Source organism: Geotrypetes seraphini, chromosome 3, assembly GCF_902459505.1.
Source record: "Geotrypetes seraphini chromosome 3, aGeoSer1.1, whole genome shotgun sequence".
In the NCBI taxonomy this organism is placed as follows: Eukaryota; Metazoa; Chordata; class Amphibia; order Gymnophiona; family Dermophiidae; genus Geotrypetes; species Geotrypetes seraphini.
In genome coordinates this window covers 52461563-52474376 of record NC_047086.1, presented here as the reverse complement: position 1 = coordinate 52474376, position 12814 = coordinate 52461563, and the positions used below count along the sequence as shown (strand labels likewise).

General features: G+C 43.7%; 1 protein-coding gene across 17 annotated transcripts in view; it reads left to right on the top strand.

Annotated features, from left to right (window-relative positions):
* The window catches only part of RIMS1 (regulating synaptic membrane exocytosis 1), a 753464-nt gene that overhangs the window by 457301 nt on the left and 283349 nt on the right, over positions 1–12814 (top strand). For all 17 annotated transcript variants that reach the window (XM_033935996.1, XM_033935980.1, XM_033935991.1 and 14 more), the window contains one exon: positions 3585–3710. In XM_033935996.1, the coding sequence (XP_033791887.1) occupies positions 3585–3710 (126 nt within the window). The remainder of the gene's footprint in view (positions 1–3584; positions 3711–12814) is intronic.

Sequence of the window (12814 nt, the reverse complement as noted above, 5' to 3'; positions counted from 1 at the left end):
TGGGAGTGTATAGGGGATTGTACATGTTTAAGTATCAATGCAGTGATTACAAGGGCTTAAGGGCATGGGTCCTCCTCTCTGTAGGTCCGTAACCCACCTCCAAGACGGTTTAAGACGCCTCAGTGCAGCACAACTAGGCTTTCCTATGCCAGGCGGCCAGGTGATGATGGTCTGGAGGCTGAATTTTAAAGGTGTGATTAATATTTTTATGGGAGTAGGGGGGGGTCAGTGATTACTGGGGTAGTGTGTAGGGGTCAGTGTTATATGTTTTCAATGCTTATCTGGTGAGTTTAGGTGGTTTTTTGTGACTTACATGGTCTAAGTCATAACGTCCAAGTTCTGTCAATCGTGGGCTGTATTAACTTTCGGTTATACATGCTGTACGACTAAGTCTAAGCTGCCCCACGTCCCGCCCAACTCCCGCCCTCGACATTCCTCCCGAAACGCCCCATTTAGCTTTGGTCGTTCAGCGGCACTATGTAGGCCTAGGTTGTTTAGAAATACGTCCAAAACCCGTTTTTATTATCAGCACTTGGACGTATTTGGGAAATGTTCATCCAAGTGCCGACTTAGGCCGGTTTTTGGACGTTTTTCTCTTTCGATTATGAGCCCCTATGAGTTTATACTTATGAGCATATCAAAGTCTTGAGGTGATCTCCCCATTCTCCTCCTGTAGGGCTGTCGCCAGCTTTGAAACTAACTGATTGAAGGCAGACAGTGCAAGGATAAGGAGGAGGTACTAAATTGAAACTATCCCAGGAAGCACAAACTCTTTATTGTAACACCTTTACAGAAGCTCATGTATTGTAATACCATTACAAGGCTTATATATACTGTCTCCCCCAGTCATTAGCAGTGGTATAGAAGCTTTTAATAAACAATGATCAGTATCTCCTGCAACAGACTCGTGGAAGCAGATGCAAGCCACTTGGTTTAGCATACCATCCCTATCAACTGTAAGGTAAGAATCTAATCTCTTTTTAGATGCAAAACCTTACCACAAGTTAGAAAGCGGCCCTCAGTAGTACTGTTCCAGTGTAATGATACTACTCATTTTTACCTTTTATTCTGTACCTTTTATACTGTAACACATTCAGCAGCTAGGCCAGGGGTCTGCAACCTTTAAGACATAAAGAGCCACTTGGACCCGTTTTCGAAAAGAAAAAAAAACTTGGAGCCGCAAAACCATTATAAAACAAATCTAACACTGCAAAAATTGTTTCTTATCTTAATGCTATATACAGGATCACTAAATTGAAAATAAAATCATTTTTCCTACCTTTGCTATTTGGTGATTTCATGAGTCTCTGGTTGCACTTTCTTCTTCTGACTGTGCATCCAATCTTTCTTCCTTTCTTTCAGCCTCCTGTATGTTTCCTCTCCTCCAGACCTCATTCTCTCCCCCAACTTTTTCTTTCTGTCTCCCTGTTCCCCCTTCTTTCTGTCTCCGTGCCGTCCCCCAAGCCACTCGGTTTGCTGCCACCGCAATCGGGGAACAGCCCCCAAGCCACCGCCGTCCCAAGCTTTCCCTGCAGAAGTGTTGCGCTGACCAGCATTCCGCTCCCTGACGTCAATTCTGACGTAGGAGAGGAAGTTCCGGGCCAACAAGGCATTTCTCCTCATTCCATCCAGCCTGAGCCCCATCTCTCCTTGATCCAGCATTTCCCTTCTGTGTCTGTCAGAATTACCATTCCACCTATTTTCCAGCATCACCCTTCTTTGTGTCCATCTCACCTATATCCCTATCTCACCATTTTTTCAGAATCTTCATTTGTCTCTGTCCTTGTCTTTACCCCATGTTCACCATTTGCCCTTTCAATGTCTTTATCTCCCCCCCACACACACACTTTTTCAGTATTACTTCTATGTCTCTATTTCACCTCCTCTTCATGTTCCCTCTGTATCTCTATCCTTATTCAGTAGGACCTGCTTACTCTTTCTCTTCTTTGTGTCACTATCTCCATTTTCAGCTTTCCCCCCTTTTCCTTTGTTACTGCACCCTGTAGCTAGAATCTTTCCACCCTCCCTCCACTCCGGCCCAGCCCAGTATGAAATATTTCCTTTTGTTTCCCTCCCCTCTCTCTTTCTCTCTCTCTTCTGCTCCCTCACCCACGAGTCCTGCATCTGGCCCTCTCCCTTCTACCTGCACCTGGCAACACCCCCCTGCTCCGCGGCTCTCTTCAGCAACTCGTCAGCAGCAGTGATCAAGACAAGCTGCCGACATCGAGGCCTTCCCTCTACGAGTCCCGCCTTTGTGGAAAAAGGAAGTTGAAACAAGCGGGACTCGCAGAGGGTAGGCCCCGACGTCAGAAGCTTGTGTCGATCGCTGCTGCTGAGTTGCCGAAGAGAGCCGCGGAGCAGGGGATGTGGCCGGAAGCAGGTAGAAGGGAGAGGGAGATAGGAAGGCTGTAGATCTCCGGAGCATGACACCGTCCCCGGCCAGGATGATTTCTTTTTCAGGCATGCACCTTACAAGTCCAGCGTCGCGGCGGGAAATAGCCATGATGAGCAGTGAGCTCAGCACTACACAGATGAAAGCCTTGCTTGCTGATTGGTCCGGCGGCACGGCGGGGCGGGGCCGCCGGACCAATCAGCAAGCAAGGCTTTCATCTGTGTATGTGCTGAGCTCACTGCTCAGCATGGCTATTTCCCGCCGAGACGCCGGACTTGTAAGCTACATGCCTGCGTGACACACTACTGGAGCCGCAGCAAAGGTGGAAAAGAGCCGCATGCGGCTCTGGAGCCGCGGGTTGCCGACCCCCGAGCTAGGCCTTTTCAACTTTGAGAAGAGTTAGCTCAGGGGAGCTATGATAGATGTCTATAAAATATTGAGTGGAGTGGAACAGGTAGATGTGAATCGCTTGTTTACTCTTTCTAAAAATACTAGAAACTAGAGGACATGCAGTGAAGCTGCTAGGTAGTAGATTAAAAATATTTCTTCACTAAGGCTCTGATTCTCTAAACGGTGCCTAAATTGGCAGGCACCATTAAAAATGCCATCTATCACATGTCATTCAAAGTTAGGTGCTGTTTATAGCATCATGCCTAGTTGCATCTAACTGAAGTATATTTCTTGGCATAAAATAGCAGTGCCTAAGGCAGGCATCTAGCAGCACCTAACTGTTTCCACATACAAACTCCACCCTTAACCATGCCTTCTTTTGGCACCTACCCAAAACTTAATTTTTTAAAAAAATTTTAAAATTGGTTTTTAATGTCGATGTTAAGTTAACAGTGCCGACTAAACCAGTTAAAAAATTAAGTTAGACGCACTAATCTAAGCACCTTATATCGTTGTCAGAGAATGTGTTGAAAGCAGTTAGTTTAGCAGGGTTTAAAAAAGGTCTGGCTAATTTCCTAAAAGAAAAGTCCATAAGAGGGACTTGGGAAAAGCCATTGCTTATTCCTAGGTTAGGCATCATAAAATCTGTTTTCCTCTTTGGGATCTTGGCGGGTACTTGTAACCTGGATTGGCCACTATTGGAAACAGGATACTGGGCTATATGGACCTTCCGTCTGTCTCAGTATGACAATGTTCAGTAAAATGATTTTAAATTATATTGACTTTCATCAATTTTTTCTAGGAGTTTAGATGAAATTCATCAAATGAGACGATCTCGTTCTCCAACTAGACACCATGATGCCTCCCGAAGTCCAGTTGATCGTAGATCCAGAGATATGGATAGTCAGTATTTATCTGATCAAGAAAGGTAAATTTTGTTCAGTTGAATAAATCTTACACATGCTTCAAATTAACAAGCACAACCTACAGTGCTATTGTCAACAAAAAAATTAAACAAACTTGCATCTGAAGCCGACAGATAAATGTCTAAAGCTAAGGGTTTCCACAATATAATCTTCAAGGATATCAGTGCCTAAATGCTCAATAATTCTAAAATTCTATCCCAAATCTGTTCCCAAAAAGTAGATAACACTGATACAGTATATATAATAAGGGTCTTTTCTTCACCCCACAACGCTGGCAGCAGTCATGCCTATCATATCCAACTGTATTACTTTCATTGGAGTCCCTAATGCCCTATGACCAGGAAACAGATAGTTGGTGCAACTAAGGGTGATACAGATGACTCCAATAAAGCTTCCATTGGTTAGGAAGAATATAACAATAGAACCTAAAGCCAAGGTTTGAAAAAACCAAAAGCTTCAGAGACACTATTTCTGAGTGCTAAGCTTCAGTAAAATCAGTCAAATCAATATATGCAGAATGGAGAGTATAGTGAAGTTGTACCCACATATACTAATGTGACAATAAGATATTGAAAACAATCAAAACTTTTTCACTGTTGTAGAGTTGACCCTAGGTCCAAAGACTACTAGCAGATCATTCTTGCCACAGAAATGATTTATTATTAATGCACACTTGAAAACTAAACCAAAATCATATTTGAATTGACATAATATCCTACTCCACTGAAGTATCATTTATATGGTTAATATGAAAATATTCAGAAAAGATGTAAAATCTTCTTTCACAATAAACTAGAATTAAATCTTCACTAAGGAGACCAAACAGACCCTAGAGGTAACTCAAATTGCAAAAAAGAATGGGTGCATGGTCTCATATCTGCAGTTAGAATATGCAAACCATTGAAAAGACAAGAATATAATTATTTAGGTATACAGGGAAAAGAATGGCCAGTAGGAAAACAGAGATGGTAGTGCCCCTTTATCCCAGGATAAGCAGGCAGCATATTCTCACATGTGGGTGACGTCATCCACAGAGCCCGGATGCGGACAGCCTCGCAAGCAGACTTGCTTGAAGAAACTCAGAAGTTTCGAGACTGCCGCACCACGCATGCACGAGTGCCTTCCCACCCAGTGTAGGGCGCGTCTCCTCAGTTCTGTTTTCGGCGGAGCTGAGATGTCCGTCTTTGACGCTCTGCGCTGAACTTAGTTCGACTTCGTGCCTTCTCTTACCGCGGCTCGTGTTTAATTTCTTTATTACAGTGTCACTGTGCTATTTTTTTATTTTGTGTTTTTAAAAAAAAGAATTCTTTGTGGGGTTTTTTCGTCGAGTGACGGCGGGGTCTGCCCTGCGCCTTCAGCCTCTTTGACTTTGATTTTGCGGCGGCTACTTTTCCTTCTATGTCCCAGCCGGTCACGGGCTTTAAGAAGTGTAGCCAGTGCCAGCATGCGATCTCCCTCTCTGATCCACACTGGTGGTGCCTTCAGTGCTTGGGCCTGACCATTGCCCGGAGTCGTGCGTTCGCTGCGCTACCCTTCAACCTCGAACCCTAAAACGTTTTCGACTGCAGGTGGAGAAGATTTTCAATATGGAAACCCCCACTCCGGTCTCGACCTCGACCTTCGACTTGGTCGTCTGCCACTGGGTGCTCTCCTGCTTCCACAACCTCGACTCTCATTTCACCTTCCTCATTTGGAATGTTCTCGACCTCGAGTAAATCTGCCAAGTCTTTTCCTGAACTTCCCTCAGGTCAGATACCTCAGCAGATGCTTCCAGTGATAGTTCTTAAGCTGCCCAAGAAACACTCCTCCAAGGTGAAGCATTCTTCCTCTTCGTCCTCAGAGCCTTTAGCCTCAGCAAGTGGTCCAGTTTCAGACTTGGATCCGCAATTGCAGGCTACCATCCAGCCCATTTTGGAGCGGGAGTTTGTTCAATTACTGACCAAATATAATCCTGCCTCAACTCTGCTTCCTGCAGTCCTGCCTGGGCACTCAGCAGTCTCACAAGGAGTTGAGTCCTTGCCTGTGCCTCGAGCTGAATCTATACACTCAATGCAAGGAGTTGAGTCTTTGCGAGTGTCTGGTTTGGAATCTTCACACTCCATACAAGGAGCTGAGTCTTTGGGAGTGCTTCAAGATACCTCGATCCAAACAACTGAGTCTTCTATGGTGTCTTGTCTTCGCTCTAGAGCTTCCAGCCCTTCATCCTCACATAAGGTTATGCCCGTTTCGAGGCATAGGGCGAAGTCTCCTCGATCTCGAGCATGACTTGCTTCCAGGCAACACTCCCATCACCGGTTGAGGCATTCATCGAGGCACAGGTCCTCTTCAAGAGACAAGCTTCCCTCATCCAGACATTCCAGCTCTTCGAGGCCTCTAACACCTCAATCGAGGATGCCGATAGCAGAACCTGAGGGTTCTGCTTCTCCCAGTAACTCATCCAAGTCTGCTTATTCGCTGGGATATCAATACTCCAGAGAGGCCTCGCCTTCATTCTCTACTCGAGGAGCCTCGAGGTCATCTAGTCCCTCTCGAGGCCATCCTCTGGTGGATCAATTGTCTTTTTCCTCCTTCCTCCTCAAATGGCTGAGGACCTGGATCTTAAATTGGACTCTGGTTCTAAGTACTCTAAGGAGTATTTAGAGGAAATGGGTTTACCTCGGCCTCCTGCGGAGTCTCTCAAACTCCCTTGTAACAGGCTTCTTTCCCAGACTTTCAAACGAAACCTGGAGACTCCTTACTCCATTCTTGCTGTTCCAGGCAAGCTGGAATTGAGGTATAGAACTGTACATTGCAAGAGCTTTGAGAATACTCAACTATCTCATCAGTTCCTTCTTGTAGAATCTTCCTTGAAGAGAAATCATCCTTCCAGGGTCTATGCTACCATTCCTCCTGGCAGAGAGGGCAGGACAATTGACAAGTTTGGCCGTCGGCTTTATCAAAATTCTCTGATGGCCTTCAGAGTTTTGAATTATAATTTCATCTTTACTACTTATTTCAAATATTTTATTGAAATCCTACCTGGCTTTACTAAAGACCTTTCTCAGCACAAGCTTTTGGAGTTCCAGCAAGTCATTGCTACACTGGCACAACTTAGATTACACCTTCTACAGTCATCTTATGATGCCTTTGAGCTTTCCTCGAGGGTCACTGCTTTCTCAGTAGTGATGCGCCGGCTTGCCTGGCTTCGCACTATTGACATGGACCCCCCAACATTCAAGATCGTCTGGCCAATATCCCTTGTGAGGGCAATGACCTCTTTGATGAATCCATTGAGGTGACTACCAAGAAGTTGTCTGAGCATGAGAAATCTTTTGCTTCCATAGTCAGACCTAAGCCTAAGCCAGCTCCTTTCAAGCCTTCTCGACCCCTTCCATCCTATCAGAAGTGTTATCTTCCCAGAGCTGCTCCTTACACTCAAGCACCTGCTAAGAAACCACTATAACAGCAGCAGAAGCAACAGAAACCTCAGCCTTCTGCTGCACCCAAGTCTTCTCATCCTTTTAGACTTTCTCCAACAGAGCATAACCTCCATCGTTCTGCCTCTGTCCTCTCCATCATTTTTTTTTTTTTTAATTTTTCAAAATAATTTTCACAAGCATTAACTTGTTACAGCGACACAGAGTCAGGCAAAATTATTCAAAACAAAATAATTCCCAAATCAAATTAAAAGAAAAAATTAATTTAAAGAATTCTTTCATTTCATTATTCTTAAGTTGAAACAATTAACCTCTTCCTTAGACCTAAAAAAGGAAGAAAGAAAACTGAGAGGAACAAGAGGTAAAGAGATAAGGAGATCTCTTCTTATGCAACAAATTATATTAATATTGAAAAGGCTTAACGTGTTCGATGATATTTCGTTTACATTCAAACTTCTTGCTGCCTTCAACTATGAATTAAGTTATTAACATCCAAAAAACTTCAAAGTTGCTCAGGAACGAAAACATATTTGGTCCAAGCATATCTAACTAAACATTTACAGGGATAACTTAAAAGAAAAGTGGCTCCCAAATTTTTTACTTCTTGCCTCATACTCAAAAATACTTTCCCACGGTCTTGTGTTTTTATCACATCTGGAAAAATCCATATTTTTTGACCGAAGAAAGGGTTTTGAGAAGAGCGAAAATTTAGCCTATTTATTGCATTCAAATCTTGCTCAAAACCAAAAGAAACAAGCAATGTACTTCTATACTCATTTCTTTCTGAGAGCTCTCCAAAATCTGAGTTATATTATTTAAGTCAATAGGTTGTTGTCCCTCAGCTTGATTAGATTCAGTAACTTTATCCAGTTTTTTAGGAATATAATATATTTGATTAATTGGAGGTAAGGAGTCCAAAGGAAACTTCAAGTTCTCTATCAAATATTTTTTAAACATATCTAAGGGTGTGACTGCAAAACCTTTAGGAAAATTGAGGATTCTTAAATTGAGTCTTCTATTGAAATTCTCAGTTTGTTCCATCTTTCTTTGATAGAAAAATTTTCCTTGGCAGAATTATCAGATAGACTCTGCAATAAGGCAATCTCTTTATCAATTTGATCAAATTTAGTTGTTGTTTCCGATTTTATATTTTGTACTGCTGCTGAGAGATTATCCATTTTCCTCACGATAGTTGAGACTTCTGCAGCTGATTTAGTAACGGCTACTTTGAGTTTTTGGAAGACCATCCAAATGTTGTCCAGTGTCACCTTTGGGGAACCGAGAGATTTGAGTCCTAGCTTAGTTGTAGAGTGTCGTTGTCTGAGGGAGTCTCCCTACCATGTGGGCGCGTCAGGTTCTTCTGGTCTTCAGCGTGCACGCTCTCAACCTCTTCCTGCACTGGATTAGGTGGCAAACACACAGCCCAGAGGGGATAAATCTATTTCAAGCCCCGAAGCTCCTGAGGCTCCTTCCTCTGGTGCAAATGCCGTGGAAACCCCTCCTGAGACAAACAGAGAGCGGGCTATGAAGTGGTCCATCGTGGCTTGTCGGAGCATAGAGGAGTCCGCCCGGAGTCCGCCCTTGTGCTTGGTACGCGGCATTGAAACCCCAGCAGCCAGAACAACAACGAACTGATGGTACGATTATGTAATAAGAAAATTGGCAGGAAAAGACGAAGCGCTCACTTAGGCAGCTACCACGGTATTGCCATCTTGGATCCAGTAATAACCTCCTGAAGCAGGTTTTTCATCTCCATTATTTATACCATCAATGGCAGACCATTACATCAGACCTCTGGGTGCTGTCCATCATCAGGGAAGGATACTGTCTTCATTTCTCTCAGATTCCACCAGAACTTCCTCCAAGAGAGTATCCTTCCAATCAGACCACCCTTCTTCTTCAGGAAGCTCAAGCTCTGCTTCATCTCCATGCCATCAAGGAAGTTTCTTTGGAACAGGAGAGCAGGGGGTTTTACTCCCGTTACTTCCTTGTTCTGAAGAAGAAGGGCAATCTTCAGCCTATGTTGGATCTCAGGGCTCTCAATAAATTTTTGCATGTTGTCCCTGGAATCCCTATATCCCCTTCTAGATCAGAACGATTGGTTGTGTTTTCTAGATCTCAAGGAGGCTTACATGGTTTTCAGGTGTTCCCATACCTGTTCGACTGGCTTATCAAAGATTCAATATCTCAGGGGGTTATTGTAGTGACCCAACGGACTACCTGGTTCCTACAAAGTTTGGGGTTCGGAATCAACTTTCACAAATCCTACCTCTAGCCCTCTCAGAACCTATAGTTCATCAAAGGTGTTCTGGACATTGTACAACTCAGAGCATTCCTTCCTCAAAAACGTCTGTATGATCTCCTTCAGCTTTACCACAAGGTGTCTTCCCTTTCTTCAATCTCAGCGAAACACATGATGGTGCTACTTGTTCACATGGCTTCTACAATTCATGTGACTCCTTTTGCCAGACTTCACCTCAGAATTCCTCAGTGGACCCTGGCATCTCAGTGGGTGCAGGCCTGCAACCCACTCTCTCAACACATTACAGTGACTCCTTCTTTGAGGCAGTCTCTCCACTGGTGGATGCTCTCTTCCAATCTCTCCAGAGGTTTGCTGTTCCAAGTGCCCCCTCATCAGAAGATCCTCACAACAGATTTCTCAACCTACGCTTGGGGGGCACATCTCGACGGTCTCCGTACTCAAGGCTATTGGTCCAGCATGGATCGTCAATGTCACATCAGTCTGTTGGAACTCAGAGCAATTTTCAATGCTCTAAAAGCTTTTCAACATCTTCACGACAAAGTAGTCCTCATTCAAACGGACAATCAAGTCGCTTTGTACTATGTCAACAAGCAGGGAGACACAGGTTCTCTCCCTCTTTGCCGAGAAGCTCTGCAGCTTTAGGCTTGGCTGTCTCTCACAACATCTTCCTGAAAGCTGTCTACATTCAAGGGAAGAACAATTGTTTGGCAGACAAATTGAGTCACCTTCTTCAACCTCACGAATGGACTCTCAATTCATCGCCTCTTGATCACATTTTCTCTCTGTGGGGGACCCCTCAGATAGACCTCTTCGCGTCTCCCCACAACCACAAACTGCCTCACTTCTCAAGGATATACTCTCCACATCGAATGGAGGCAGATGCTTTTCTTCTGGAATGGACAAACAAGATTCTGTATGTGTTCCCTCCATTCCCTCTGATTCTCAAGACTCTTGACAAGCTCAAGAATGATCATGCCACCATGATTATGATAGCTCCTCGGCGGCCCAGGCAGTCCTGGTGTTTTCCCTTCTACTTCAACTCAGCAGCAGAGAGCCATACCTTCTACCAGTTTTTCCACCTCTGCTTACACAGAGTCAAGGATCTCTACTTCATCCCAACTTACAGTCTACACCTGACAGCTTGGTAACTCTCAACATAACTCCTCTTCAGTTTTCTCAACCTGTTCAGAACATTTTAGAGGCTTCCAGAAAGCCTGCCACTAGACAATGCTACCACAAAAAATGGACTAGATTTTCTACGTGGTGCATCTCTCACGACAAAGAGCCTCAAGCTACCTCCTTGTCTTCTGTCTTGGATTATCTTCTGCACTTATCTACCTCTGGCCTCAAGTCCACATCCATTCGAGTCCATCTCAGTGCAATTGTGGCTTTCCATCAACCTATTGACGAGAAACCCCTCTCTGCTCATCCTCTGGTTTCCAGATTCATGAAATGTCTTTTCCATGTCAAACCACCTCTTCGGTGGTTTGGGATCTCAATGTTCTTGCTCAACTGATGAAGCCTCCTTTTGAACCAATGGCTACGGCTCATCTCAAATATCTCACATGGAAAGTAATGTGTCTCATTGCTCTCACGTTTGCTCGCAGGGTCAGTGAGCTACAAGCTTTAGTTGCTGATCCACCTTTCACAGTATTCCATCATGACAAGATGGTCCTCCGTACTCATCTTAAATTCTTACCTAAGAGATCCAAGATGGCGACGGAGTGAGTCACCCTTGAAAGCTGCTCCTGCTTGGCTTGGTGAATTTATCTCATTTAAAATTTTCCTACCTCAATTATGCCTAAGCGCAGAGGCAAACAGAGAGGCGTTCTTCCAGCCTCATCTGGTACTTCAACGGCGAGACAGGTGGCAATTACAGCGTATGCCACACCGGCTGGATCGGGCATATCCGCTGACCGAGGGGGGCAGACCTCGGTCTTGGAGAGCGAAATCTCGCTTAGCCCTATGGGTCCTGGAGCTCCTCCGCGGCCCGGGAGGATGTCGGGGACACCGTCGGCAGCGCAGGAGGCGCCGGAGACGAGCTCTCCGTTGACGCTGCTGAACTCACCCCTGACTCCGGAAGTGTTCCACGGCTTGCCGACTCTCTTGCAGTCGACAATGGAGAACGGAGGAGCAGTTGCTGGCGAGGAAGCAGGGACAGAGGAGCAGCGAGCTAATGGGGTAATCCCTGGAATATCTTTCCCCCCTCCTCTAGTAAGACCTGAAGTCATCGATATGGAAGCAATCTGGAGTGGACTTGAATCAATACATAAGGTATGCTCTCAACTTTTTTCTTCAACACAGAACACTAATTTACAAGTTAAAACTTTGGAAGAGAAACTCCAAAAGCAGTCTAATAGAACGGACAATTTGGAAAAATCAGTGTCAGAAATAAAGGCTTCTATGAATTTACATTTGAAGGAAAAATCTTTGCTGGTTAGAAAAATGGAAAATTTGGAAAATGCAAATAGAAATTTAAATCTTAGACTACTGAACTTTCCGGTATCCAAATTTCAAACTCCAAGAGACTTATTTAATTCCTTCTTACAATCAGTGTTGAAATTTCCTGAAAATAATATGCCACCGCTTCAAAAACTTTACTATTTGAACATTCCCAAAGAAGAGAAAAGCAAAGGGATTGTATCAGGAGACTTGGATCTCACTGGTATGCTGGAAACATCAATTCAAGAAGAAATAATTGTTAGAGCAACTTTATTGGTAACCTTTGTTTTTCTTCAGGATAAAGAGGCAGTTCTCCGTTCATTCTATAGGACTGAGAATGTGGAATTTCACGGCTCCAAAGTTTCAATATTTCCTGATGTATCAAAATTGACGCAAGCCAGGCAGAAGAAATTCCTGGCCTATCGACAGTTAATTTTGAATATGGGAGCAACCTTTCAGTTACGTTTTCCCTGCAAATGCTGTCTTACCTACCAGAATGTTAGATATATATTTTATGATCCTGACCAATTAAATTTCTTTTTAGAGGGTAAGATGGAGTCCAGAGCTCCAGATCCTTCCATACAGTCCTCCATCCAGGCAGATGATTAAATCCAACCGCACTCTGTAAATTTGTATGAGTTTTTCTTTTCTTTTAGATCCAACTTCCCTTGGAGGTGATGGATTCTCTCCTCAATATGTGGACTCTGATTAGTCATATATGTGGAATTATTATATATAATTTAATGTAATTATTTTCTTTTTCAATTGTTAATTTCTTTAGATTGTTGTTAAACAATTTGTGAAAATTATAAATAAAAAAATAAAAAATAAAAAAAATTCTTACCTAAACTGGTTTCAGAATTTCATATCAATCAATCCATTGTGCTTCCAGTGTTTTTTCCAAGACCTCATTCTCATCCTGGAGAATCAGCTCTTCATACTTTGGACTGCGAATGTGCTTTGGCCTTTTACTTAGAATGCACCA